Source organism: Anabrus simplex, chromosome 2, assembly GCF_040414725.1.
Source record: "Anabrus simplex isolate iqAnaSimp1 chromosome 2, ASM4041472v1, whole genome shotgun sequence".
Lineage (NCBI taxonomy): Eukaryota > Metazoa > Arthropoda > Insecta > Orthoptera > Tettigoniidae > Anabrus > Anabrus simplex.
The window spans coordinates 121224761-121251656 of NC_090266.1; the positions used below are offsets into that span (position 1 = coordinate 121224761).

The 26896-nt window shown below is 40.7% G+C and overlaps 1 protein-coding gene across 2 annotated transcripts in view; it reads right to left on the reverse strand.

The window, feature by feature from the left end:
• The window catches only part of LOC136864969 (vesicular glutamate transporter 1), a 209119-nt gene extending 190398 nt beyond the window's left edge, over nt 1–18721 (reverse strand). For both annotated transcript variants that reach the window (XM_068226485.1, XM_067142378.2), the window contains exon 1: nt 18651–18721. In XM_068226485.1, coding sequence (XP_068082586.1) covers nt 18651–18670 — 20 coding nt within the window. In that variant the 5' untranslated portion in view covers nt 18671–18721. The remainder of the gene's footprint in view (nt 1–18650) is intronic.
• Between the last annotated feature and the right edge of the window lie 8175 nt (nt 18722–26896).

A 26896-nucleotide genomic window follows, 5' to 3' on the forward strand; every position in this document is an offset into this window, starting at 1 on the left:
CCTTCTTGGTGTTGCATTTGCTCTGTCAGTCAGTGTATAAATGGTCCATTATTGGATATTATTAATTTTCCAGCTAACTCATTCCTGATTGCCAGCGTTTCGCCCCCGTTTGCTAGACTGGGCTCATCAGTTCCATGGTATGCATTAGCCAGTGTCTTGGTAGGTGTGCTAGGTACCAACTGATGAGCCCAGCCTAGCACACAGGGGCAAAACGCTGGCAACCAGGAATGAATTAGCTGGAAAATTTATAATATCCAATAATGGACCATTTATACTGGTATTATAAATTTACTCATTCGGAACAAATATTTCAGATTCCCTGTGGGAATCAACATCTATATCATAAGTTATATGTTCCGAGCTGTCAGCGTAGAGATGGTGTGGAATGACATTAGTAGACGAATAAGTTTGAGTGGCGTCTTTAAAAGTAGGAAAGATCACAATATGAAGATAAAGTTGGAATTCAAAAGGAAAATTTGGGGCAAATATTCATTTATAGGAAGGGGAGTTAGTGATTGGAATAACTTACCAAGTCAGATGTTCAATAAATTTCCAATTTCTTTGAAATCATTCAAGAAAAGACTAGGAAAATAACAGATACGGAATCTGCCATCTGGGTGACTGCCCTGAATGCAGATCAGTATTGATTGATTGATCGACTGATGAGAATTCGAAGGAAGTTGAGAAAAACTACGAAACAATGTTAGGTTTGGTCCACCCAATCAATACACATCACATTACAAGTGAACTATTTAAAAAACAACATATTAAATATAAATAGGGACATGTTTTGTCTCTATTTGAGACTTCATCAGCCATAAATAACGTGGTAGACAACAAACTCAAAAATCAGAAATTGAAAAAAATGGAAGAAACCAATGCCTTTTAGGGACATTTTTGAGAAAGGCAAAAAAAAAAAACATTATTTACACAAAATGACTCACAAGGAAGTTTCATCAAAAAAACAAAATTGTTGCAAACAGCATCTTCAGATGAAAAGTACTTGTGAAACATAGGTACATTTCAACCTGAAGACTTGCGCATTATCAATCTGATTGATTGATTGATTGATTGATTGATTGATTGATTGATTGATTGATTGATTGATTGATTGATTGATTGATTGATTGATTGATTGATTGATTGATTGATTGATTGATTACATTGATCAGCTGATGAGGGCATCTATGATCGAATCCAGCCTACTTATGCCATTTACACTGTATAAGTTTGGCTGATAATTAAAATAGAAGAAAGGAATTGATCAAAGTAATATTTAAAACAGAATATGAAATAACACAATTTTTTTTGCATTTAACATACCGGTACTATAAATGATTTCAGGTTAAGTTACTCAGAAAACAGAGGCAGTGCTTTTATTAGTCCACATTTACAATTCTGTAACCTATAGTTTTGTATAAGGTGTTAGACTCAATTAAGGTACTGCCCCAGCATTTGCCTGGTGTGAAATTAGAAAACATACTTGTTATAATATAATTGATGAATTATGAAGTCAATCATCACTGATTTGCATTTATTGACTGCCTATAATTAGACGAATTCATGCCAGTACTTTAATTAGCCCACATTTACAATTACACAACCTGTAGTTTTTTACAAGTTATTAAATGTTTCAAGCTTGGTTAACAAAATTAATGAGTATTAGGGGTGTTCTTTTACATGGTATAACATCATTGATGACTTATGAAGGATTCTATCAAGTCAATAATCATTGATCTGCATTTAGTGCTGTAGCCCAGTTGGCAGATTTCATATAATTTTACGTAGTTTTTTCTTAAATATGGAAATCATCATCAAATTTCCAAATAAACTTATTGAACACATGGCGATGTAATTTTCTTTTCAAAGAGAACTTAAGAAATAAAGTGAACAGCTATTGAAGAATAAATGGGAATTACTACCAGTGTCCTGACAAATTTTTTTTTCCAGGGCAAATAAAAGTGTCATTGAACCATGGAGATAAAAGCAAAAGTAGAAGTAAAAGTGTTTGTTGGACTTGAGATGATATATCAGTGGCGATATAATTGCGAAGTATTAGTGCAAAGGCATACCGTTGCCTAAGAACCCATCATTACCCATTTCCGTTTCATAAATATTGCGCACATGGGCAGCATGTTTCAATGTAGAACTGCATATACTACGTGATGTGTTTGTTTCAATAAAACCCAAGGCCCATGAATTAAGTCATCAGGAGCGTTCAACCATTCTGGTGTTTGATAAAGTAAACTCGTGTCCTCATCCTGAGGTGGTGCAGCTCTTTTCAGGCACACCCCCAACCACATACCAGCCCTCCTGCCATTCTTAAATTTCTAACAGTAACTGGAATCGAACCCACGCCCTCCAGGACGGCAGCTTATAACACTAACCATTACGCTACAGAGGCGGACTGGTATTTGACGAAATGTGTATATCGAATGAAATTTGCATCGATAAGAAACTGCAACAGAGGTTAGGACCACACAAGAATTGTCAAATTGTCATAGCTAGAGGCTTAGTTAAAGTGTGGATGACTCCAGAACATGTAAATATTCTCAAAGCTTTCAAAGTTATACTATCAAAAGGAACAATTAATAAAGGAAGGCTTGAAATACATTGCTTGCTATATCGCTCACAAATTTTGCAACAAATATTCCTATTTAGGCACAACTTTTCATCAGCCAGAAACAACAACAACAACAACAAAATCAGAGTGGCTCCAATGTGTCTCAAGAAGAAATTTAATGAGTCCCAGTGAAGAGTTACCGAAAGTTATGAATATAGTGGAGAAAGAATTGAATGACATTCATGGTAACTACCTTTGCAGAGAACCCTACATATTTGACAAACTAACACAGAGAATCATGATGCAATTACCACCAGCGATGAAAATTCCTCGAGAAGTGATTTTAACCTTAGGGCGCGCAAGATGTATTCGCTTAAAACTGTTAAACAGGAAGAACATTATCTTAAATACTCAGAGAAAAACCATCCAAGAAAATGTCAAAAATTACAAACTACTAGAGCTATAACACTTATGCATAAGGCATTCATTACATAAATGTAAGAGTAAAATACTTAGTTTATTATTATATCATTCATATTCTGACTGTAGTAACATATTAGTGGTCTCTCGATTGAAAATAATGAAAATTTTAAACGATGCGCCCTCTTCACAGTGCGAGAAGTGTTACCACCTTCCTAGCTTTGCTGCCAGTGTGACGCCACTGCGGTGTACTGGATGCGCACTGACACACCGTTATACTTACATCATGATATTCATTCATTCTAGCACATGTGTGTAAGTACTTATAAGAAACTGTGAAATGTAATACTGAAGTGAAAATTATCAAGAGCATAAGACAGAACATATATGAATACTACACACAACATTTAGACTAAAGACACATTCTCCAATTCTTTATAAGAGAGCAATAATCCTGCCACAAAAGAAGACAAGAGATTACTCCACTTTTATCTAAATCGCCTTCATGCTAGGGTTAATTCTGCAATGGGAGATTAATTTAGAGGCTTGGAATCAGAAACTGTAAATAACTACCCATTGACATTTTAATAATAATAATAATAATAATAATAATAATAATAATAATAATAATAATAATAATAATAATAATAATAATAATAATAATAATAATAATAATAATAATAATAACAACAACAACAATATTGATGCTTTCACAGCTCGTAATTGTAGACATGATATGGGCTTTTGGGCTTATGCTGTGTCAAGAAAATAGGTGAGAAACTCTTTATGTTTCACTGAGAACTTTGCTCTGCGTCTTCAGAAGGAAGTCTCAACTGTTTCCGAGGAAATCTTCTACAATAATGAGGGTTTGAATTTAGGATTGTTTTATCATTGGAGCTCTAGTGGTACACTAGTTCATCACCAGGTGGCTCGCTGTATACTGGCACAGCGCTCCAAGCGGAAGCTGGCAACAACATTAAGCTCCAATTAAGATGTTCATTACACCATATGTGCGTGAGGAGTAAGAGAGAGGACATCAGACGAATGAGGGACAAATGTGGTAAAAGACACAAATAGGGACTAATTAAATAAAATGCAACAAAAGATACCAGGATAGAATAGAACAGAGCTGAAGAATGAAATCAAAGAATGTTGAGAAAACCAGAGGATGATGCGAGACGGTGTGAGGGCATGAGGTGGGGGGGGGGGGGATAACCGGTGTATAAACGCTATGAAATCCTACATTCAGACCCTTATTATTGTAGAAGACTTCCTCGGGGACAGTTGAGATTTTCTTCTGAAGACGCGGAGCAAAGTTCTCTGTGAAACATACAGAGTTTCACCTTATTTTCTTGACATAGCATAAGCCCAAAAGCCCATATCATGTCTATAATAATAATAATAATAACAATAATAATAATAATAATAATAATAATGTTATTTTTTTATGTCCCTCTTAATTCTCATACAGTTTTTGGACTCACCGAGATGCCATAATTTAGTCTCAGGAAGTTCTTTTAAATATATGGACATAAGACTGTATTTGAGGACTTTCAACCCATTCACTTGGGCTCAGCTCTCTACTGTACGAGCCACTCAGTCTGGCAAAAAAGAAAAAGAGTGTTTTGCCATACACCTCTCCAGAAGAGGAAGTCTCATTTCATTTTTTTTTTTTTTTTTTTTTTGCTTTACGTCGCACCGATACAGATATGTCTTACGGCGACTATGGGATAGGAAAGGCCTAGGAATTTGAAGGAAGCGGCCGTGGCCTTAATTAAGGTACAGCCCCGGCATTTGCCTGGTGTGAAAATGGGAAACCACGGAAGACCATCTTCAGGGCTGCCGACAGTGGGGCTCTAACCCACTATCTCCCGATTACTGGATACTGGCCGCACTTAAGCGACTACAGCTATCGAGCTCGGTCATTTTGAATTTCTCGAAACTCTGTCCTTCCGAGTGAAGCGAGCATGTCTTTATCATCTCAGCCTTAACTTCCCTATTGTGAGTTTGAAGACCTTGAATTCATCTGTTGTACATCTGTTGTTAAGATGAGTTCATATGTATCCCTCAGCTGAATGGTCAACATTGTCGCCTTTCAGCTCAGAGGGCACAGATTTGATTCCCGGCTGGGTTGGGTATGTTAGCCCTGTCAGATTAATTCATCTAGTTTTAAGGGCTGGATGCTTGTGTTTATCTTTATCTTCATTTACATACAACACACTACCATACCAACAACCACAGAAAAACGCATTAGTAAATGCACATATATAGTGCTGACCCCACATAATTAGAAAAAGGTCAGGAAAAGTAAGATGATGATAACGGTGATGGTCGTGATGGTTTTTACCCTTTAATGAAAACATCCTATAACCTCATGAAGAAGAAAATGATAAAAGGAACTTTGGCAAAATTCAAGGATTAGTCTAATGCATCCATCAATAGACTCATCATTGAACTCTGATGTTCATCCAACAAAAGATCAATCAACGTATTTGATTTTGACAAAACTTGGTGAAGGTATTATTGTAATATTCAGGTTAGTCACTACACGCCGAGAGAGCACTACTCCTCAACCTGCTACTGTACTTTCTAAATGGGAAGTTGTTTCTCCTTGACAAGTCTGCTGAACCCTACATAAACCACCATTGCCAATTATCTAACCATAGTAAATGTGTAACGCTCTGTGGAGGTACCTCTAGAATACGTATCATTCACAATTGGCAGAAGTATCATCAATTCACATCAATTGCCCTGAAGTGTTAGCAGGAAGCAAGTCTCTGAACTTGTACGCCCAGGCAGTATATTTTTAACAATAATTTTCATCAACAATTTTTTTAACTGCAACGAAGACTGAGCTCTTGATTATCCATATTGCCATTCAAAAACAAACGTATAAATGTAAGTTTGATCAACTCATAAATGAAAAGCAGTATGAAACTCTATAACTGCCCCTTACGGTGGTTGTCAGTACAACAACACTGAGACTGAGTGGTCTTGAGTAAAGCACTGATTTGATAAAGGAAATGAACAAAGCAGAATGACTTGTTAACAAAGAAAATGACCATATGAAATCAATTGATTGGGAAGATCAAGACACATTCATCAATCAAAAGAAAAAATTCACACACCAAAACCTAGTTGCCATTTAGCTGTAAGCTCCCTCGGTGGATTAATGGTACAGTGTCAGCCTCTAGATCTCATGATAGTGGGTTCGAAGCTGGCAGACGTAGTTGGATATTTGAAGGGCAGAAGAAAGTCCATATAACACTCCATGTCGTATGATGTCGGAATGTGAAATATCTCTGTGGACACATTTGGAGTTTACCTGACAAAATTCATTAGAACTCAGCCATAGATGCCCAAGAAAGATTCAGTTTGCTCTGCCAACAAATAGGCCCAGATTAAAACAGAATGACAAAATTGAGGAGCAAGTAGCCAGATGGTACATACATACATACATACATTATCATTATATACTGTTATGCCTTTCAACGTTCAGTCCGCAAGCCTCTGTGAATTTACTAAACGTCGCCACAATCCTCTATTTGCAACTAGTGTTGTGGCCTCATTTAGTTCTATACCTCTTATCTTTAAATTGTTAGAAACTGAGTCTAACCATCGTCATCTTTGTCTACCTCTACTTCTCTTACCCTCCATAACAGAATCCATTATTCTCCTAGGTAACCTATCCTCCTCCATTCGCCTCACATGACCCCACCACCGAAGCCGGTTTATGCGTACAGCTTCATCCATCGAGTTCATTAATAAATTAGCCTTTATCTGCTCTTTCCAAGTACCCTCCTGCCATTGTTCCCACCTGTTTGTACCAGCAATCGTTCTTGCTACTTTCATGTCTGTTACTTCTAACTTATGAATAAGATATCCTGAATCAACCCAGCTTTCGTTCCCATAAAGCAAGGTTGGTCTGAAAACAGACCGATGTAAAGATAGTTTAGTCTGGGAGCTGACTTCCTTCTTACAGAATACTGTTGATCGCAACTGAGAGCTCACTGCATTAGCTTTACGACAACTTGATTCAATCTCACTTACTATATTACAATCCTGGGAGAACACACAACCTAAATACTTGAAATTATCTACCTGTTCTAGCCTTGTATTACCAAGCTGACATTCAATTCTGTTGAATTTCTTACCTACTGACATCAATGTAGTCTTCGAAAGGCTAATTTTCATACCATACTCATTGCACCAATTTTCAAGTTCCAAGATATTAGACTGCAGGCTTTCGGCACAATCTGCCATTAAGACAAAGTCGTCAGCATAGGTCAGACTGCTTACTACATTTCCACCTAACTGAATCCCTCCCTGTCATTTTATACCTTTCAGCAGATGATTCATGTAAACTACGAACAGCAAAGGTAAAAGATTACAGCCTTGTCTAATCCCTGTAAGTACCCTGAACCGAGAACTCATTCTACCATCAATTGTCAACGTAAATGCCTTTGATTGATTTTAATAATCTACCCTTAATTCCACAGTCCCCCAGTATAGCGAGCACCTTTTCCCTCGGTACCCTGTCATATGCTTTCTCTAGATCTACGAAACATGAACACAACTGCCTATTCCTCTCATAGTATATTTCAATTACCTGGCGCATACTGAAAATCTGATCCTGACAGCCTCTCTGTGGTCTGAAACCATACTGGTTTTCATCCAACTTCCTCTCAACGACTGGTCACACCCTCCCTTCCAAGATGCCAGTGAATAATTTTCCTGGTATACTGTACCAGGAAAGCCTAGGTCCTGGCCCATATCAATCGAAAGAAACGTTATTCCAGCATAAAATATCCGTCCGACGTACGAACAACTGAGCAAAAGAATGTTCCAGCATGTGACAGACTCCACGAGTGCACTAGGCGAAGTCAAGTGACGTCACCTGTCGCTCGAAGCTCACCTCCCCTAGAGATATTTCTCGAAAAGAATTTTCTTTTCGCAAGCTTTTCAACGCCTTAACCAATTTCAACGGGACAAACGCTGAATAGTAGCGGACGTCATAAAAGTTAATCCCTGTGTATTTCGAATTAATCCATCCCATGGTTGTTGAGTTATAATAATTTAAAGTCTAAGAAGATTATGCACTCACGGTCACATGACCAAGAGAACCACCCCTCCCAGCGCCGGTATATATGTCAAGGCTAACAAGAAGGGCAGAGCAGTACAAGGACGAGTACACAGATGTGTGTGTGAGTGAGACAGGGGGGAGACCAACCCTCGTACAGTATATCCGCGCAGTCACGGTGAAAGTACTTGCCGCCGCGTTTCCGGAATACGAAGTTATATCGCCGACAAAATTATAAAAGACGTCGCACTATACTTAGTATATCGCGTCGCGACTACGGTCTAATTCTAAAGACATTTGGGAATATAACACGAGTGAACTTATAGAAGTGCAAATACCAAATACTTAACGTTCACAGAGTATATCATTACGTGTGGACTTAGTTTACTTTACATAATATTGAACTTCTACAATGAACAGAAACTAATATGTAGAATTACCAGGACTCGTTTCTTTTCGAGTATTGAACTGTGTTTCTTTATTCACGTAGTGTTCATGCCATATTAGTATACGACTTACAGTAGTAAACTGGGTGAATACTAAGAACTTTTTCTGAGGTAATATGACGTTATAATAACCAGATAATCAGAAAATAATCCATAATGACTTAATGACCGTGTTCAAAGACTGTGATTATAGACTGTGATTTGCCTTTTTCAAGTGTGAACTGTCTAATTATGGACGTTCTTAGTAACGACTTTAAATAGTATTTCATACAGAAAGGACTGTGATTATTCATTTAACGTCTTAAAGTTCAATTACGCCATAAACTGTGTTCGGCAGTAAATGTCAGTGTCAGTGATAACTACTCGCACTAAGTGAATTTTCCGTGTGCGAAAAATCACCTTAACGAGCTGCAATTCTACACGATCCAGTTCCAGCAATCATCACCTCATCGAGGGACGTGGACATGGTGTGTTAATGGAACATCGCCGATCCTGATTCTCCACGGAACATTCCAGACGTCCGTCCTTCAACATTTGTAGCAACATTTCTTTCATTAAGTGAGTAGTAACAAACTGACTAAAATGTTCTCATTAATTTTGAACAGTGGAAACTTCAGTGCCGCGTGTGAACAAATATTTCAGTTTTCTCATAATTTCTCAGTTCATCTTTTGTGATTAATTTAGGCTTTTCAAGTGTGCAATACATTAAGGTTTAAAAACTGAAAAACTTAAAAACTTTCAACAGAAATTTAAATTCCTATGTTAATTTGCAATTACAACTGTGTGTTCATATTTAGAAAGACTTTAGGTGGAAATCTAATACCTCGTATTCTCACATATGAAAGACTTTGGAATCAGTGACATTCATTTAATTTTCATGAGCAGAATTCGAGAAGACTACGTTTAAATTTTTAATTTCAATGCCAGATTTGAGTCCAATAACCATACTGCAGGGTGAAGAATCAATAAATTGTTTTTTTAATTTTTATAACAATCTATTATTCGCTCGGCGAGTGTATCCTACTCTGTATCGGCTCCAAAACTAAGTTCCACTCCCTGAGGTCCTACTCATGCCCTTTACCCAAGAACCTTTCCTGGTACAATACTAATCAATGAGATACATCGATAGTTGTTGCAATCCTTCCTGTTCCCTTGCTTATAGATAAGTGCAATTACCGCTTTTGTCCAATCTGAAGGTACCTTACCAAAACTCCATGCTAATCTTACTACTCTACGAAGCCATTTCATCCCTGCCTTCCCACTATACTTCACCATTTCAAGTCTAATTTCATCTATTCCTGCTGCTTTATGACAATGAAGTTTATTTACCATCCTTTCCACTTCCTCAAGCGTAATTTCACCTACATCATTTTCCTCCTCCCCATGAGCTTGGTTGTTCGCAACAGCACCAGGAAGATTTCCTTTTACATTGAGAAGATGTTCAAAATATTTCCTCCACATCTCCATTGATTCCTTAGGATCTATTATGAGTTCACCTGAATTACTCAAATCACTGTTCATTTCCTTTCTCCCTCCCTTCTTAAAATTCTTTATTACTGTCCAGAAAGATTTCCATGCTGCCTGACCTAGCCTTTCCAGGTTATTACCAAAATCTTCCCACGACTTCTTTTTGGATTCAACAATTATTTGTTCCGCTCTGTTTCTTTCATCAACGTACAACTCCCTGTCTGCCTTGGCCCTTGTTTGGAGCCATTTCTGATAAGCCTTCTTTTTACGTTTACAAGCTGCTCTCACTTCATTATTCCACCAAGATATTCGCCTTTTCCCATCTTCACACGCAGTTGTTCTTAGGCATTCCCTTGCTGTTTCTACTACAGCATCCCTGTATGCCACCCATTCCCTTTCTATATCCTGAGCCTGCTTACTGTCTACTGTTCAAAACTTCTCACTAATCATATCCATGTACTTCTGTCTAATTTCTCGTCCTGGAGATGTTCTACGCTTATTCGTCTGCAGACAGATTTCACTTTCTCTACCCTAGGCCTACAGATACTTAGTTCACTACAGATCAGATGGTGGTCTGTATCATCGAAAAATCCCCGGAAAACTCGTACATTCCTCACAGATTTCCTGAATTGGAATTCGGCTAAGATATATTCTATTACGGATCTAGTACCCCTAGCCTCCCTTGTGTAGTGGTGAATAGCCTTATGCTTGAAGAATGTATTCATAACTGCTAAACCCATACTAGCACAGAAGTCCGGCAAATGCTTCCCATTCCCATTGGCTTCCATAACTTCCCCACATTTACCAATCACCCTTTCGTATCCTTCAGTTCTATTCCCAACTCTCGCATTGAAATCGCCCATTATCACTATTATATCCTTGCTGTTGATCCTGACCACGATGTCACTCAATGCTTCATAAAACTAGTCAACTTCATCATCATCTGCACCCTCACATGGTGAATACACGGGGACAATTCTAGTCCTAATTCCTCCAACTGACAAATCTACCCCCATCATTCGCTCATTTACGTTCCTAGCAGAAACTATGTTGCGTGCAATGGTATTCCTGATAAACAGCCCTACCCCACACTCTGCCCTTCCCTTTCTAACACCCGTCAAGTACACTTTATAATCTCCTATCTCTGCCTCGTTATCTTCCCTTACCCGAATATCACTTACTCCTAGCACATCCAGATGCATCCTCTTTGCTTACTCAGCCAGTTCTACTTTCTTTCTTCCATAAGCCCCATTAATATTGATAGCTCCCCATCGAATTCCATTTCGTTTGCCAAGTTGTTTCAAACGAGTCCCTCGCCTGTCAAATGGGAGTGGGACTCATTACTCCCATAGGTCCGAGGCATGATTAAAATGTTCTGAGCTCGGTAAATTCATGAAGCCGGATACTACCTTACTTGCACATGGTCCAAGTGAGGATCTCTCCTCTAACGCGTTATGGACCACCGGTGATTTGTATAGTCCTAGCCGCCTGAGCCGAGGAGGGCTATGACTCAGTATATGTCCAAGATGTGCACCCCCATTCTATAGCAACTGGTATCCCAACTCTCAGGACCACTTACTAGGCCACTCAGCCGTTGCCCATGGTTCACGAACTAGGACGTGACTACAGTAACCCACACCATGAACCAATGGTGTCAAATGGTGTCAAATTAAAATGTTTGCACGATAACTGAGGCCATATGATTATTATTGTTATTATTTAGCTGCAAACTTGGCATGCAGATATGTCTCAAGCAGGTAGTCAAGTGATTAATGTAGTGGTGTGATTAGTTAGATGGTCTTGCCACCAGAGGTCGTGAATATGCTGCCATACGTTCCAAATGTAAAATGTTGCAGCGGCTACTTGTACATACTGGAATGCTCCTTCCATTTTTGGAAAACTCGCCGACCACTCGACATGCCTCTATGATACATTAGAAGATATTTCGCCCATTTATCAGAGTTTGAGAGGGGTTGCATTATTGAAATGCACGAGGCTGGATGATCGTATCTAGGCCATTCTGACCAGACTGTTAGGGTATTTTGGGAATGGGTGCATGAGAGTGCACACACACGCATACACAGCAATTGGGCTCAGGATGCCTTCGAGTGACCACCAGGAGGAAAAATCGTCTAATCCTCCGACAAGCATAAGCAGATACAACTGTTATGATGCTCACCATCTGGGCAAACGTAGCACCATTGCTAAATGCCTCTGTGTTTGCTTGAAACATTTTCAGGTGCTTGGCTGAAGAAAATTTTTGTCTCAAGACACCCATTACGTGTGCTGCCTTTGACACCCAATCATCGACATCGCCTTTTACAGTGCTGACGTGAATGACAAACTTGGATTGATGCAGGCTAGAATCGGTTTGCCTATAGTGATGGCACCCCATTGCTGATGTACTGGTCTGAGGGGTCATCACATATATAGAGTCACACCTACTAGTGATAAGTGCGGCATTATCAGCACAGCAATATGTGCAGGACATACTGCAGCCATGTGTTGCCCTGCATGGTAGGACATCCAAGAGGCATTTTCCGGCAGGATAATGCTCGGCCACATAAGTTAAGGGTATCAGAGGAATGCCTCCCCAATATGGCCAAACTTCCATGGCCTGACCGAACAACAAATTTATCGCTCATTGAACATGTCTGAGACCATCTGCGGTGCCAACTTGAGCGGCCTAGGGGCTTACACGATCTAGAGGACCAGTTGTAGCGCATATGGACAGGGACAGATATTCTTGAAGATACCATAAAAATTCAGTATGCATTTATGCCTGCTTGAATCCCATCTTTTATCCAAACCAGAGAGAGACCTACAGGGTACTGGAGTCTCTCTTTAAGTGTTCAATTTTCCACAATAAACTAACATTTTGCTCCGATATTATAATCCCTTACTTATATCTACAATACAATAATGCATATAATTTTTCATACTATTCCGACAATTCCTCCTTCGTGAGCATTTTTTCTTTTGACAATGTGTATACCTAGAACATGCTGAAAAGTTACAATAGGAAATTACTTGTGAGGAAATGTATCATAACATACTCATATTATTGTGAAATTGCAATACTTATATAATGAAGAATTCTGAACATACAAAGATGACAACGATGCCAATGAGGAGTACCTGGTAATTCACACGTAAGTTACACATAGAGTATTAGACTTGACGTAGTCTTCAAATATTCTTGATTTTGAATACAGTGACAATGTTATAAGATGCGTTATTGCTGTTGTATATTTTATAGTACACCAGATTTTGCCTGTGGTATCACACACAGAGAAATTAATTTTGTGGCAATTTATAGAACCGATTGCCTTCGCTGGTGAGACCTACCTCGTGTTTACAATGCAGTGTCTCCTGACATGGGCTAGAACAAATTGGATACTTTCATTGATATGTTTCAGTCTCATCCTTGGCTTTGCTAAGATGAAAGTGACTGAGCTATGAGCAATGCTAGTAATGTCAATCCTGATGCAGCCAGTCCCTGTTATCATAGGCGCCCATACCCGGGGGCAAGGAGGGGATGCACCTCCCCCCCTCCCTAGCTCTCAGGGAAAGGAAAAAAGTCTAATATAGTGAGCTGTTTTTCTTTCATGAAAATGGTTTAAAAATCGGTATTACGTAGTAGTCGTAGGGGATACCGTGTGTGGTATTCTACCATGGAATACAAGTTGAAATTCATCTTCCAAAATATTAAAAATACTACATACCCCCAGGTCTAGCCGCTCACCCCCCCCCCCCTACAAACTGTCCTATGGGCGCCCATGCCTGTTACGAATTGTGTGAAAATGTCGCTCAAGGGGTCGGTTGTGGTGTGCATTTCAGTAGGCTTAGCAGACTGATATGTAATAGCAACTTCTGGCTCAGAGAGGAAAACAACGGGAAACTACCTTCCTCCTCATTTCCCTTGTATGCCTCCTCAGTGATGCCCAGATCATGTATGAGATTTGAGGGTGGAGTTGTTTAGGATTCAACCAGCCTTTGGGCTGAGTACTAAAACCATTTAAAAATGTGTCCAGTATCTCTTTAACAAGGTTGGAATATGTTGGCTTCTGTTGATTTGTTGATAATACTGGTGCCTCCAAATGGCACACCACTAGAATGGTTTTGCGAGTGGTTAAACAACACACTAACACATCGAAGGTTTCCAGCAATGAAAGGATGGGAAAGGACTACGATTGGTAGGGTAACGGCCGTGGCTTCAATATAGGCATAGCCCCAGCACTTGCCTGGTATGAAAATGCTAAACGACAGAAAACCATCTTCAGGACTGCCAACGGTAAGATTTGAACCCACCATCTCCCGAATGCAGGCTCACAGTTAGATGACCACTAAAAGTGAGATCTCAGAACAATAGGGTGTGATGCTAGAATACGATACTTCGGATGGGTTTGGATTCCACACAGCAAATTACAGTGAGAATGCCTACACATTAACATGGAACACTACTACTGTATCCTCAAATTGGTACACTGCTTCAACTGGAGTTTCACAACAATACATGAGGCGCTCGAGTTACCCTAGGAGCGGGTGCAAGGAAATTAAATTCAAAAATCTCAGTGGAGCAATGAAATTAAATGAAATGAAATGGCGCATAGCTTTTAGTGCCGGGAGTGTCCGAGGATAAGTTTGGCTTGCCAAATGCAGGTCTTTTGATTCGACTCCCGTAGGCGACCTGCGCGTCGTGATGAGGATGAAATGATGATGAAGACAACACATGCAATCAGGCCCTGACCTTGCCGGGAATCGAACCCGGGACCCCTGTGACTAAAGGCCAGCATGGTAACCATTTAGCCATGGAGCCGGACTCAGTGGAGCAATGATCAATAAAGATAAAATCTTGCAATGAAGGATTTTAAAAAGTTTAGTTCAAATGGCTTTGAATTCTACAGTTCTACACAGCAAGCAGAAGGCAAGAAACTACCAGATACAACCACTATTGTTATCAAGAGACCAACATTGTCCTGGACGTGGTATCGGTGGCCCGCGAGGGAAGTTACTGAAGTAATATTTGTCACTTCTTTCCACCTGCAACACGGTATTCTTGAAGTTGAAAAAGTCATTTCTCTGGCCCTACTTAATGGACTGACGAGGGAACACATACATGTGTTACACTCGGATTCGGTTGAAATTTGGTAGGAATATTCGTGGGAGGCAGTAGAATGCTAAGGTGAAAACTGCATGTGCCCAGCGCAAGTTTAAACGCCAAAATTGAACTAATAAATAGTCGTAAAATTAGAAGTGCCACAGGAGTATCGGAGTGTGACGCAGAGGTAGGGAGGAGCGAAGCAGCGGACGTGAAACAACCGGTCTGCATCGAGCTGCACCAGCAGCCAGGCAGCGTATAGTTAGCGCGTTACCCTTAACTTCCCGATCAGATGTGCAAAACGTAAATATGAAAACAGCACATGAAACAAGTGTACAAAGGACGGTGTTTGAACAACGATGCCAATAAGGTTTGAAAAATTACAACGAGTAACAAGAACTCAGGCGTGGGAATCGAAGGCCGACACTCTACCACTGATCCACAGAGGCAGCTATAATAATAATAATAATAATAATAATAATAATAATAATAATAATAATAATAATAATAATAATAATAATAATAATAATAGTAATAATAACAATGTCCGACTTCTTGGCTGAATGGAGAGCGTTGAAGCCTTCGGTTTGGAGGGTCCTGGGCTCCGATTCCCGCTCGGACCGGGGATTTTAATCACTTATGACTAATTCTTCTGGCACGGGGACTAGGTGTTTGTGTTTGTCCCCAAACTCTCCTCTTCAAATTCAGACATCACACCACACTACCAACCACCATAGCAACACACAATTGTAATTACATCCCTTTACATAGGGTTGGCGTCAGGAAGGGCATCCGGCCGTAAAACAGGGCCAAATCCACATGTGCTACACTGCACCCTCGAGCCCACAGGTGTGGGAAATGCGGTGGAATTACAATGATGATGATGATGATGATGATGATGATGTCCGACTCCTTGGCTAAATGGTTAGCGTTGAGGCCTTCGGTTCGGAGGGTCCCGGGTTCGATTCCCGGCCGGGCCGGGGATTTTAATCGCGTCTGATTAATTCTTCTGGCTTGGGGACTGGGTGTTTGTGTTTGTCACAACACGCTCCTCTTCAAATTCAGACAACATACTACACTACCAACCACCACACGAACACGCAATAGTAATTACATCCCTCTACATGGGGTTGGCGACAGGAAGGGCATCCGGCCGTAAAATAGGGCAAAATCCTCATGTTCAACACTGTTTGCACCCTCGACCCCCACGTATGGGAAAGCGGTGTAATAATAATAATAATAATAATAATAATAATAATAATAATAATAATAATAATAATAATACTTTTGTGTGGCTATTGCAGCGTGATATAGCCCTTGTAAGGCAGACACTTCGACGAGGGTGGGCTGCATCTGCCGTGTATGGGCTGCGTGTTATTGTAAGGATAGCGCTGTAGTGTACAGGGACGTTGGAAACAGCGCATACACCCAGTCCCCGAGCCAATGGGAATTAACTATCTAACAATAAAATTCCCGACGCACCCACAAATCAAACGCCGACCCTTCTAAGCCGGAGACGGACGGCGAGTTTCAAAAGAAACGGATTAATACCGTATTGTTTGCGTTTATTCAATCCAAATCCAATAACAGACAGACAAAATGTTCAAGAATGATGGGTATCGTCTTGTCACCGTGTATAGCCTACTATCAACCCTCAGAAAATCACGACAAATAAACGAAAGTACAGTCAGACACCACTTCATTATTATATTAGTAAGATTATTGCTTGTTCCAGAAGGTGGAGCTAGTAAGTGAAGTTACCGGTACTTCTTGTCCTGTAGCAGGTGAGGATGGAAACATATGAGGGTGTTTAAATCTTGTAACTCCTAGTTGGCAGCTTCCGCCACTTTGTAGAATTCGTGAAGGACAAAATTCCGACACTTCGGCGTCTCTTAATATCTATATCTCTAGAAGGGCGTTGAACAAGTACGGTACCCATACCATTGAATGAGTAAGGGAACAGAGCCAGCAATCTTGCAATGGTATTCAGGTGTCATTGTCTATGATCATAACAACATCCCATTTGGAACTACTGTAGTTTATGTTGTTTCAGGTTCAGATAATAAGTGATTTCGTACTGGGTTTTCATATGACATCGATACAGCGTTGGAATGCTTGTTCGTGACAGTTCGTACTCATCTCCTTAACAGCGCTATAGCTCGTTCCATGTTAAGAAAACAGTATTGCTCTTATGACAACAGGGTTGCCATATCGAACGGCTCCGCTCAACAGCATGACAGGAAAACGGCAGCACATAAATTTGTGAAATTCGGTATTTTAAGTTCAAGATAAAAAGCGGAAGAAACTAAGCTGAAACTTATGTTTATGAACTAAACGGGACGGGGTGTTTACAGGGGCTATTTTTGTTTGTATAGAATCAGAGATAAACTACGGCACATAAAAAACCTCAGCATTGAAGTGTAAGGCAAATTGGGGAGAAAATAGAAAAATAATATTTTTATGGAATCGAGGGGTGAGGGATGCATTTAATTGCATTTAATAAATTTCCCCAGGCAACGCGGGGTACTACTGTGCTGTCGTTTCGCTCTCAAAAAAACAATGGTAAAAATTAAATGCGCTCGTAAAAAAAAGAGTAGTAAAATTAAAATGCGCTTAAGAAAGAACAGCTAAATAACAAAACCAAGCACAAGTTATTCCACGATGTATCGCTGCATACCACAACAGCGAACTCTTCAGTAACAACTTCTGTACAGTACGAAAATAATAGAACGCACAGAAATACTACGCAATATACAGCCAACTCTCACTCAACACAAAACAACTACGCACCGATTTAAAGCCTAAAAACACACACGCAACAAATAAATACTGTAGATAACTTCACTAGAGACGTGAGCTGCCGGCGGTTCACAGAGTGAGGGACTACACGATGCTTCAACCAGGGCAACACAGAAGAAGGAAAATGAAGGAAGGCAACCGAGCGGTTGCTGTTCCTGCCATTGTGCTTCCTCCCTAAGAAACATATTTATGAAAAAGGCAATGTTTTGTAATTATTTTAATAACTCACGGGCAAAAATGCCTCATCCTTTTTATCCGCCTTTCATAATACATTACAAAGTACAGTATAACACCGTATCCCTTAATCACGAGGAATTATGGGTGTCTCAGAGGGGGAGTGTTCACTCCTTGTAGGTCCATAAGAGCAATACTGTTTTCTTAACGTGGAATGAGCAATAGCGCTGTTAAGGAGATGAGTACGAACTGTCACGAACAAGCATTCCAACGCTGTATCGAAATCATATGTGAACCCAGTACAAAATCACTTATCATCTGAACCTGAAACAATATCACACACCAGATTTCGTCAAAAGTTGAAAAATGAGTTGATGAGTATTCCGTGTACGCCTAAGTAGTCAAACCTAAACCTAGCTCGTTCGTTTTTCCACCACAAGTAAACTGAAGTGTAGCGCTAGATTTTATTTTTATTTTTTTTATTTTTTTTTTATTTATTTATTTTTATTTTTTTGCCAACGAGGTTTCCTTATAGATATTAACAACAAGGTGACAGTTTTCAAGAAATGGACTATAATACGATAAATGAAGTCTTCTTACCTCGTCGGATTCTCCATCATAGTTCCAAGTTCTTAGTTTGACTGCTGATATCAGGGTAATACGAATGAAAGTCTCGTTATCAAGGATTAACATTCCCTCATTGTACTGCGTAGTTCTTTACTGAAGGAATTAGATAACGCTCATTATACGATTAGGTTAAGGTAACAATCTACGTAAATGACTCCTTGAAGGCCAAATCGGCTGACATGCACTCTCAACTGTCTTCAAATTATTTGTGCAGGAGGCACTAACGTACCTATGTACAATAATAATAATAATAATAATAATAATAATAATAATAATAATAATAATGGCTTTACGCCCACTAATACTTTTAGGGTTTTCAGAGACGGAGAGATGCTGAACTTAAGTCCCGCAGGAGTTCTTTTACGTGCAAGTAAATTTACCGACAAAAGGCTGACGTATTTGAGCACCTTCGATACCACCAGACTGAGCCAGGAAATAATTATAGAGGTAAAGGCTTTGACCGCAGTGAGTAGGCCTACTGTTGGTAATCAGTCTCAACGTTAACTCAAGGAGGAAAACAAGATGATCATCGTAGAATAATAATAATTATTTGTGTAGTTGTTACTAGCCTTGTAAGGCTTATCCTCCACCGTCTGCAGGAAACTGTTTGTGAGGGGGCAGTACAAACACCCAGTCCCAGAGACTGGCCGTTCGTGATTAAAATCCCAAAACCTGACCGGGAATCACAACCTTTGGTATTACGTCGCTCCGACACAAATAGGTCTCATGTCGAGGATGAGATAAGCCAGGGCTAGGACTGAGAGAGAAGCGACCGTGGTCATAATTAAGATACAGCGCCAGTATTTGCCTGGTGAGAAAATGTGAATGTACGAATCAGGGCTGCCGACAGTGAGTTCGAACCCACCATCTTCCGAATGCAAGCAAACTGCAACGCGGTCGGAGCCGTGCAACCAATTTGCTCGCTACTGGAAATCAAATCCGGTACCTCGAGGCCAGAAGGCAGCCATGGAGCTGGACTTGATGATGATGATGATAACAATAATAATAATAATAATAATAATAATAATAATAATAATAACAACAATAACTGCCGAGCGACGCTAGGTCCATACTTTCAAACAGCGAGCTCCTTAATTTCGGAGCACCGAGCAAGTGGCTGTGCGGTTTGAGTCACGTAGCTATCAGCTTGCATTCGGGAGATCGTAGGTTCGAACTCCACTGACGGCAGACCTGACGATGGTTTACCGTGGTTTCCTATTTTCACACCAGGCAAATGCTGAGGCTGTACCTTAATTAAGGCCAGGGTCACTTCTTCCCCATAACTAGCCCTTTCCTATCCCACGGTCACCACAAGACCTAGCTGCTTCGGTGCGATGTAAAGCAGACTAATTTAGGAGCCAAGCGTAGTAGTCGATGTTTGTAGATCTTGCAATGGCAATCCTAAAAAGGTTTGGATCTTTCCCAAATGTGGTATAAATATTCCTCGGACACACCAAATTAACTACGGTATGCCTTTAGTTTTTAGGGATTGCTGGTCAATGGGAAGTAAATTTCTTAGATAAAAACCGTAAAATTTCACTTTTTCTTTTCCCCAGTTTGTGGTCGTAGAAATATGCTTTCCTTTTTTTTTTTTTTTTTTTCAATTGGCTTTGCTCGTATGGAAGCCCATAGCTGCGTGCTCCTAACACCAAGGCCACTCGGTCTGTGCAGAAATGATCGTCGTCTCGTTTCCAAAATGGACACAATATTCTTTGTACAAGTAGGCCCTACTGCTCTGTATTTGTACTGAAATATATAGTACGCTTACATGCAGGATTCAGATCGATCCGAGTACACTTCCCGTATTGAAAACGCCATGTAAACGGGGGAACTCAGTTCAGAGTTCAGATTGAGTCTCAGGGTCGATACGGTAAAATCTGGGATCGTATCGTACTCGGTTCGAATTGAGTTCCATGTAAACGCGGATCGTACTGAAATCGTATTGAAAACGACTCGTTTGTTCTATGTTTGTTCTGACAAAATCATCATCATTAATGTTCTGTCAAAATAACAAATATAATAAGCGAGTAAATATATTTACGTGTATAAATGATCAACAAGTACAATCATATTATAAGACGGCCAGCACTGGCGATTAAGAAAATCATGATAACCTTCTGTTGGGGGTAAAATTGGAATGTGCGTTCTATCTATGACATTTAGAATATCACATATACTATCAAAACTGAAAGTTATGTCCTGAGCTTCTACTTCATTTGGCGTTTTTAAATTCTAAGAGGTGATATCGATTTTACTACAATTCTGCATCGTCTGTATACGTCGACGTTGCCTGACGGATTCAATACGATACTCAAATACTACATGTAGGCCTAAACGGGGATCGTATTCATTACGGTAAGTATACTAAATCGATCTCAATCACAGTATGAGCGACAGTAATATATGTAGTTCAGCGTTACGAGTGAAAATACGAAAATACAAAAACTAAGTTGCATCTCAATTGTTGGTTTCTCTCGATCCCCCGCAATTACTTTTTCAGCATTATTAGCCCCACTAAGTGGGGTCGCTGATGTCGAATTTCTCTTTCCATAAGGTCTGTCGTGTACCGTCTCCTCTGCTAGACCACTTGTGTCTAGGGAATGTCGAGGTGCAGCCAATAATCGGGTATGTTCGGGACTGTTCGAGAACTCTCGACGTATAGTACCTCCTACCTAGCGACTTCGCGCCACGTGCGGAGAAAGAAGAAGAAGAAGCTTTGTTTTGTTTTGCTGTCGAGGGAATGTCGAGGTGCAGCCATAAAGCATTTCCGCGAGGTGCATCCCAAATGAAATGAAATGTCGTATGGCTTTTAGTGCCGGGATATCCCAGGACGGGTTCGGCTCGCCAGGAGCAGGTCTTTCTATTTGACACCCGTAGGTGACCTGCGCGTCGTGATGAGGATGAAATGACGATGAAGACAACACATACACCCAGCCCCCGTGCCATTGGAATTAACCAATTAAGGTTAAAATCCCCGACCCGGCCGGGAATCGAACCCGAGACCCTCTGAACCGAAGGCCAGTACACTGACCGTTCAGCCAACGAGTTGCAGCCCAAAGAGGATAGCCGATGCAGCTTTTCGTGAAGCCAACACTGTGTCTCGGTAGCGCAGCGTGTTTTAAAGTTTTAATAATAATAATAATAATAATAATAATAATAATAATAATAATAATAATAATAATAATAATAATAATAATAATAATAATGTTATTTGCTTTGCGTCCCACTAACTACTTTTAAGGTCTTCGGAGACGCCGAGGTGCCGGAATTTAGTCCCGTAGGAGTTCTTTTACGTGCCAATAAATCTACCGACACGGGGCTGTCGTATTTGAACACCTTCAAATACCACCAGACTGAGCCAGGATCGAACCTGCCAAGTTGCGGTTAGAAGGCCAGCGCCTTAACCGTCTGAGCCACTCAGCCCGGCGTTTTAAAGTTTTAAAGTATGACTTTCCTTTATTCTTAAGCAATATCTATATATATAAAATAAGAGTTTTGTCTGTACATTGCTCAGAATTTGAAAAGAATGGTATTTCTGTCTGTCTGTCTGTCTGTATGTATGTATGTATGTACGTATGTACACGCATCATGAGAAAACGGCTGAAGAGAATTTAATGAAAATCGGTATGTTAAGTCGGGGGATGAGCCGCTACAATCTAGGCTATAAATCATCTTATTCACGCTGAGTGAAATGGTAGTTTAGGGGAAGGCCTTCAATTTAATTATCGAATATTTATATTATTAGCGGTCCTATCGATAAATACTATATGACTAAAGTTATATAGAATTCAATTTCCAATCATTTATGCCTTATACCGGTACATTTTTACCGTACTGGCTCTGATAACACAGATATTAATGAATTTGTATTTTTGTTCCTAAGTCCGTATCAACGCCGAGCCACGAGAAAATGGGTTAACAGGATTTAATGAAAACCGCTATATAGAGTCGGGGATAAGGAACTACAGTCTAGGCTGTAAATAATTTTATTTTCCCCGAGATGAAATGGTAGTTTAGGGGAAGGCACCTAAAACTGGATTTTAAATACCGGTACCTATGTTATTGGTGCTATCGAAAACTACGGTACTACATAACAAAAGTTATAGACAATACAATTTCCGATCATTTATGTTTCATTCAGTTTTACTGTACCGACTATGATCATCATCATCTGTTTACCCTCCAGGTACGGTTTTTCCCTCGGACTCAGCGAGGGATACCACCTCTACCGCCTCAAGGGCAGTGTCCTGGAGCTTCAGACTCTTGGTCGGGGGATACAACTGGGGAGAATGACCAGTACCTCGCCCAGGCGGCCTCACCTGCTATGCTGAACAGGGGCCTTGCGGGGGATGGGGAAGATTGGAAGGGATAGACAAGGAAGAGGGAAGGTACCATCCCGGCATTTGCCTGGAGGAGAAGTGGGAAACCACGGAAAACCACTTCCAGGATGGCTGAGGTGGGAATCGAACCCACCTCTACTCAGTTGACCTCCCGAGGCTGAGTGGACCCCGTTCCAGCCCTCGTACCACTTTTCAAATTTCGTGGCAGAGCCGGGAATCGAACCCGGACCTCCGGGGGTGGCAGCTAATCACGCTAACCACTACACCACAGAGGCGGACACCGACTATGATAGGAGTGGTATTTCAGAAGGCCTACAATATCCAAAGCGCTTAACACTGATCAACAATAACTTTACATTGACCATTGTTTGTTGTGATGTTCTTCGTTTCTTATGGTGCCGTTCAACTCCGATAGATGGGATTACTACTGCGTACCGAGTATAACAGCCTGACTGAACATTGGCGGGAAATAGCTGGGGAGTTGGAAAACTTTCTTCTTTAGCATGCCATTCCTCTGGTTCATACATTTTCTGATACTGTAGGTACGTAACACACTGGTTCATCATAGCATTCGAGCTATTCAATCTCTACTCTGAGGCACTGATTGGAATGAGTAGTGTGGCTATTTAACGGAATAATGACAGAGGAGTGTTCATGGCAGTCTGCGACCTGGTTGTTCCAGCTCTGGAACTTTGGACTGTTAGATTGGCACCGTAGTACTGTTCGTTGAAAGTGAGAAAGTGTGCGGTTTTTCATTTGATCAAGTATTTTATATGATAACATTGCTTTCAATCGCTACATTCCTACTGACGTTTTTGTAATGACCTATGTTGAATTCAGTTAGGAAATCCACCAAGTCAGTCTTTCTGAGAATCCCGTAGCGAAGCACGGGTACATCAGCTAGTTACAAATAAAATCTGTCCCTCCAGACGCCGTACATGTTTGTATAACTTTAAAACCTAGAGTTTTAACTACTTAACTATATTTTTAAAGCGTTTACAAGTCTCTGAAAAATAATCAGGCGGCAAGATTGAAACAACGAAATTTACGTGTTTGAAATTGATAACCGAGTTCGATAGCTGCTGTCGCTTAAGTGCGGCCAGTATCCAGTATTCGGGAGATAGTAGGTTCGAACCCCACTGTCGGCAACCCTGAAGATTGTTTTCCGTGGTGTACATTAATTAAGGCCACGGTCGCTTCCTTCCCAGTCCTAGCCCTTTCCTGTCCCATCGTCGCCGTAAGACCTATCAGTGTCGGTGCGACGTAAAGCCAATTGAAAAAAAATGAAATTGATAGAAATAATGAAACTAAATAATGATTTTTTTGCTTCTATTACGATAGTTGAATGTTAATACTGATAGTAATGAGACGAAATGGCGTATGGCTTTTAGTGCCGGGAGTGTCCGAAGACATGTTTTGAATCGACACCCCCCTTCGCGTCGTGATGAGGATAAAATGATGGAGACGACACATACACCCAGCCCCCGTGCTAGCGAATTTAACCAATTATAGAATTCCCGACCCTGTCGAGAATCGAACCCGGGACCCCTGTGACCAAAGGCCAGCACGCTAACCATTTAGCCATGGAGCCGGACACTGATAGTAATAAGAAAACTCAATAAGGATTTCGTTTTGTTTGAATCCTTGCCTGAATGGCCAGAGTTGTGGCCATCGTTTCAGAAGGTCCCGGATTTGATTTCCTTCAGGATCGGAGATTTAAATCCCGTTTAATTACTTCATCTGGCTCAGAGACTGGGAGTTAGTGTTTGTTCCACAACTTCTCTCTTAATATTCAGATAACACACTGAGCCTCCGTGGCTCCCCTCCCCTCCCGAAGATCATTTGCACTGTCTTGTTGGTATTCAGCTGGAGTTGGTTGTTTTCGACCCATTCCTGTAGCCGGTCTACAGTGTCTTGCAGGGCCTCCCTGTCGTGCGAGCCTAATACGATGTCATCTGCGTAGAGGTACATTTTCACTGAGTCCTTTTGTGGGATGTCTGTGACGTCTGACATGACGATGTTGAATAGGGTTGGGCTAATCGGGTCTCCTTGTAAAACGCCGTTGGTCTGTACTATGTTTTCAGAGGTCGTCACGCCATCTTTGATTATGATTTTGTTGTAGGTGAGCAGGGTTTTGATAGCAGCTGTTGTTGGATTATCCTTTCCTATCATACTTTCAAGTTTCTTCATGAGTATTTGTCCGTTCAGCAAGTCAAAGGCTTTTATGAAATCTACGAAGACGGTGTAGAATTTCCTCGACGGGTGTCTTAGTGCGTCATGTATATCTTCTAGGGGGTTATCAACTGCGTGAAGGGTCCCTCTTCCCTTCCTGAATCCGAACTGTGTTTCCGGCCTTAAGGCGTCTGTTAGTGAGTATAGTCTGTTTGTCAGGATTTTGGAGAATATCTTGAAGATATTGTTCTCAAGTGCAATTCCTCTGTGTGTCACCTTTGCCCTTGTATAACAAGATGATGTTCGACTTTCTCCATTCCTCTGGTATTTTTCCTGACGTGAGGCATTTGTTAAACAACATCGTCCACAACTTGGCGAGTTGTTCAAGAGTTCCTATGAGGTTTTCGCTGAACACCTCGTCTTGTCCTGCTGCTTTTCCTTTTTTAGATTCTAGGATGGCTTTCCTTACTTCGTCCTCGGTTATTGGTTCAGATTCTATGGTGTATGTCTCTTCAGTTTCGTATGCTTGTTCTAAGTTGTTCTTGTTGTAAAGCTGAATGAAGTGCTGCTCCCAAACATTCATCGAGATTCCTGCCACTCCTGCTCTGCTTTTCTTCTTGATCGCTATAAAGGGGTCCTTTAGGGCTTCTTCTGCTTGTCTTTGTGCATCTGCTTCCGTGTGATTTGCTATTTTGAGCAGGTTTAACTTCTTGTATTCCCTCCTCTTTTGTGCATATGCGTTCAGGTTGTCTGATGTATTTGTGAGTTTCGCTCTGTGGAGGAGGTGTAGGGCTTCTTTTCTGGTGCGGTAGCATTCAGCGGCAAACCAGGGCTGTGCTATTCTTGTTTTCTTCAGCAATTGTGCACTATGTATATACAACAGAATGGAGTCCAGTGCAGATTGGAGCAGTCCTTCTTCTATTAGGCTTGGAACATTCCCTAGGAGTTCCTTTCTCTTTTCTAATGTGTCATTGTTCAGTTTCCTTGAGATCTTCGGTGTATGGGAGGTTTTCGGCAATGCGGACGCTCCTGATATAGCAAATATGGTGCAGGCTGGTAGATGTTTTTTCAGTGGGGCGACTGTTGATCGTTCCAGCACTTCTTGTGATTTTATTTTAATGTGTTTTCCTCTGTAGAAGACCAGGTCTATTGTACTGGATCCGTTAGGCGCAAGGTATGTCTTTTCTTCCTTTTTATTGACCAGTGTGAACCCTTCTTCCTGTAGTAATTCCAAAACCAGAGCTTTTTTTTTTGGTCAGGCTTGTCCAATGTACAGTTTAGGTCTCCTCCCAGAATCACATTTTCTTCTTCCCTTGTCATTGAGATTGCATTAATTATCTGTTCTACTGTATCGTTGACTGTTTGCGCTGGACTTGTGTCGAGTCCTATGATAGTCTGTCAGCTTTTATGATGACTGTGTTTTCTTCTGTGTGTTTTGAGTTTTCCTATGGTGTTGTTATACATGACGGTTACGCCTCCTTCTGGTCTACCGCGTTCTTTTGTTTTGGCCAGTGCATGTGTACTGTAGAAGAGGGGTTCGTCGATGGGCTCTGAGAGGAAAGTTTCAGTGGCTATTACTGCGTCGAAATTGTTCCAAAAGTAGGTAGGCCTTCTACGTTCCATAGGAGTAGTATTAGTGTATTTTTGTCTTGTTGGTTCGTTTGGGTTGAGGTCTTTCTAGTCAAGTCTCGCTCCTGTGGACCGACG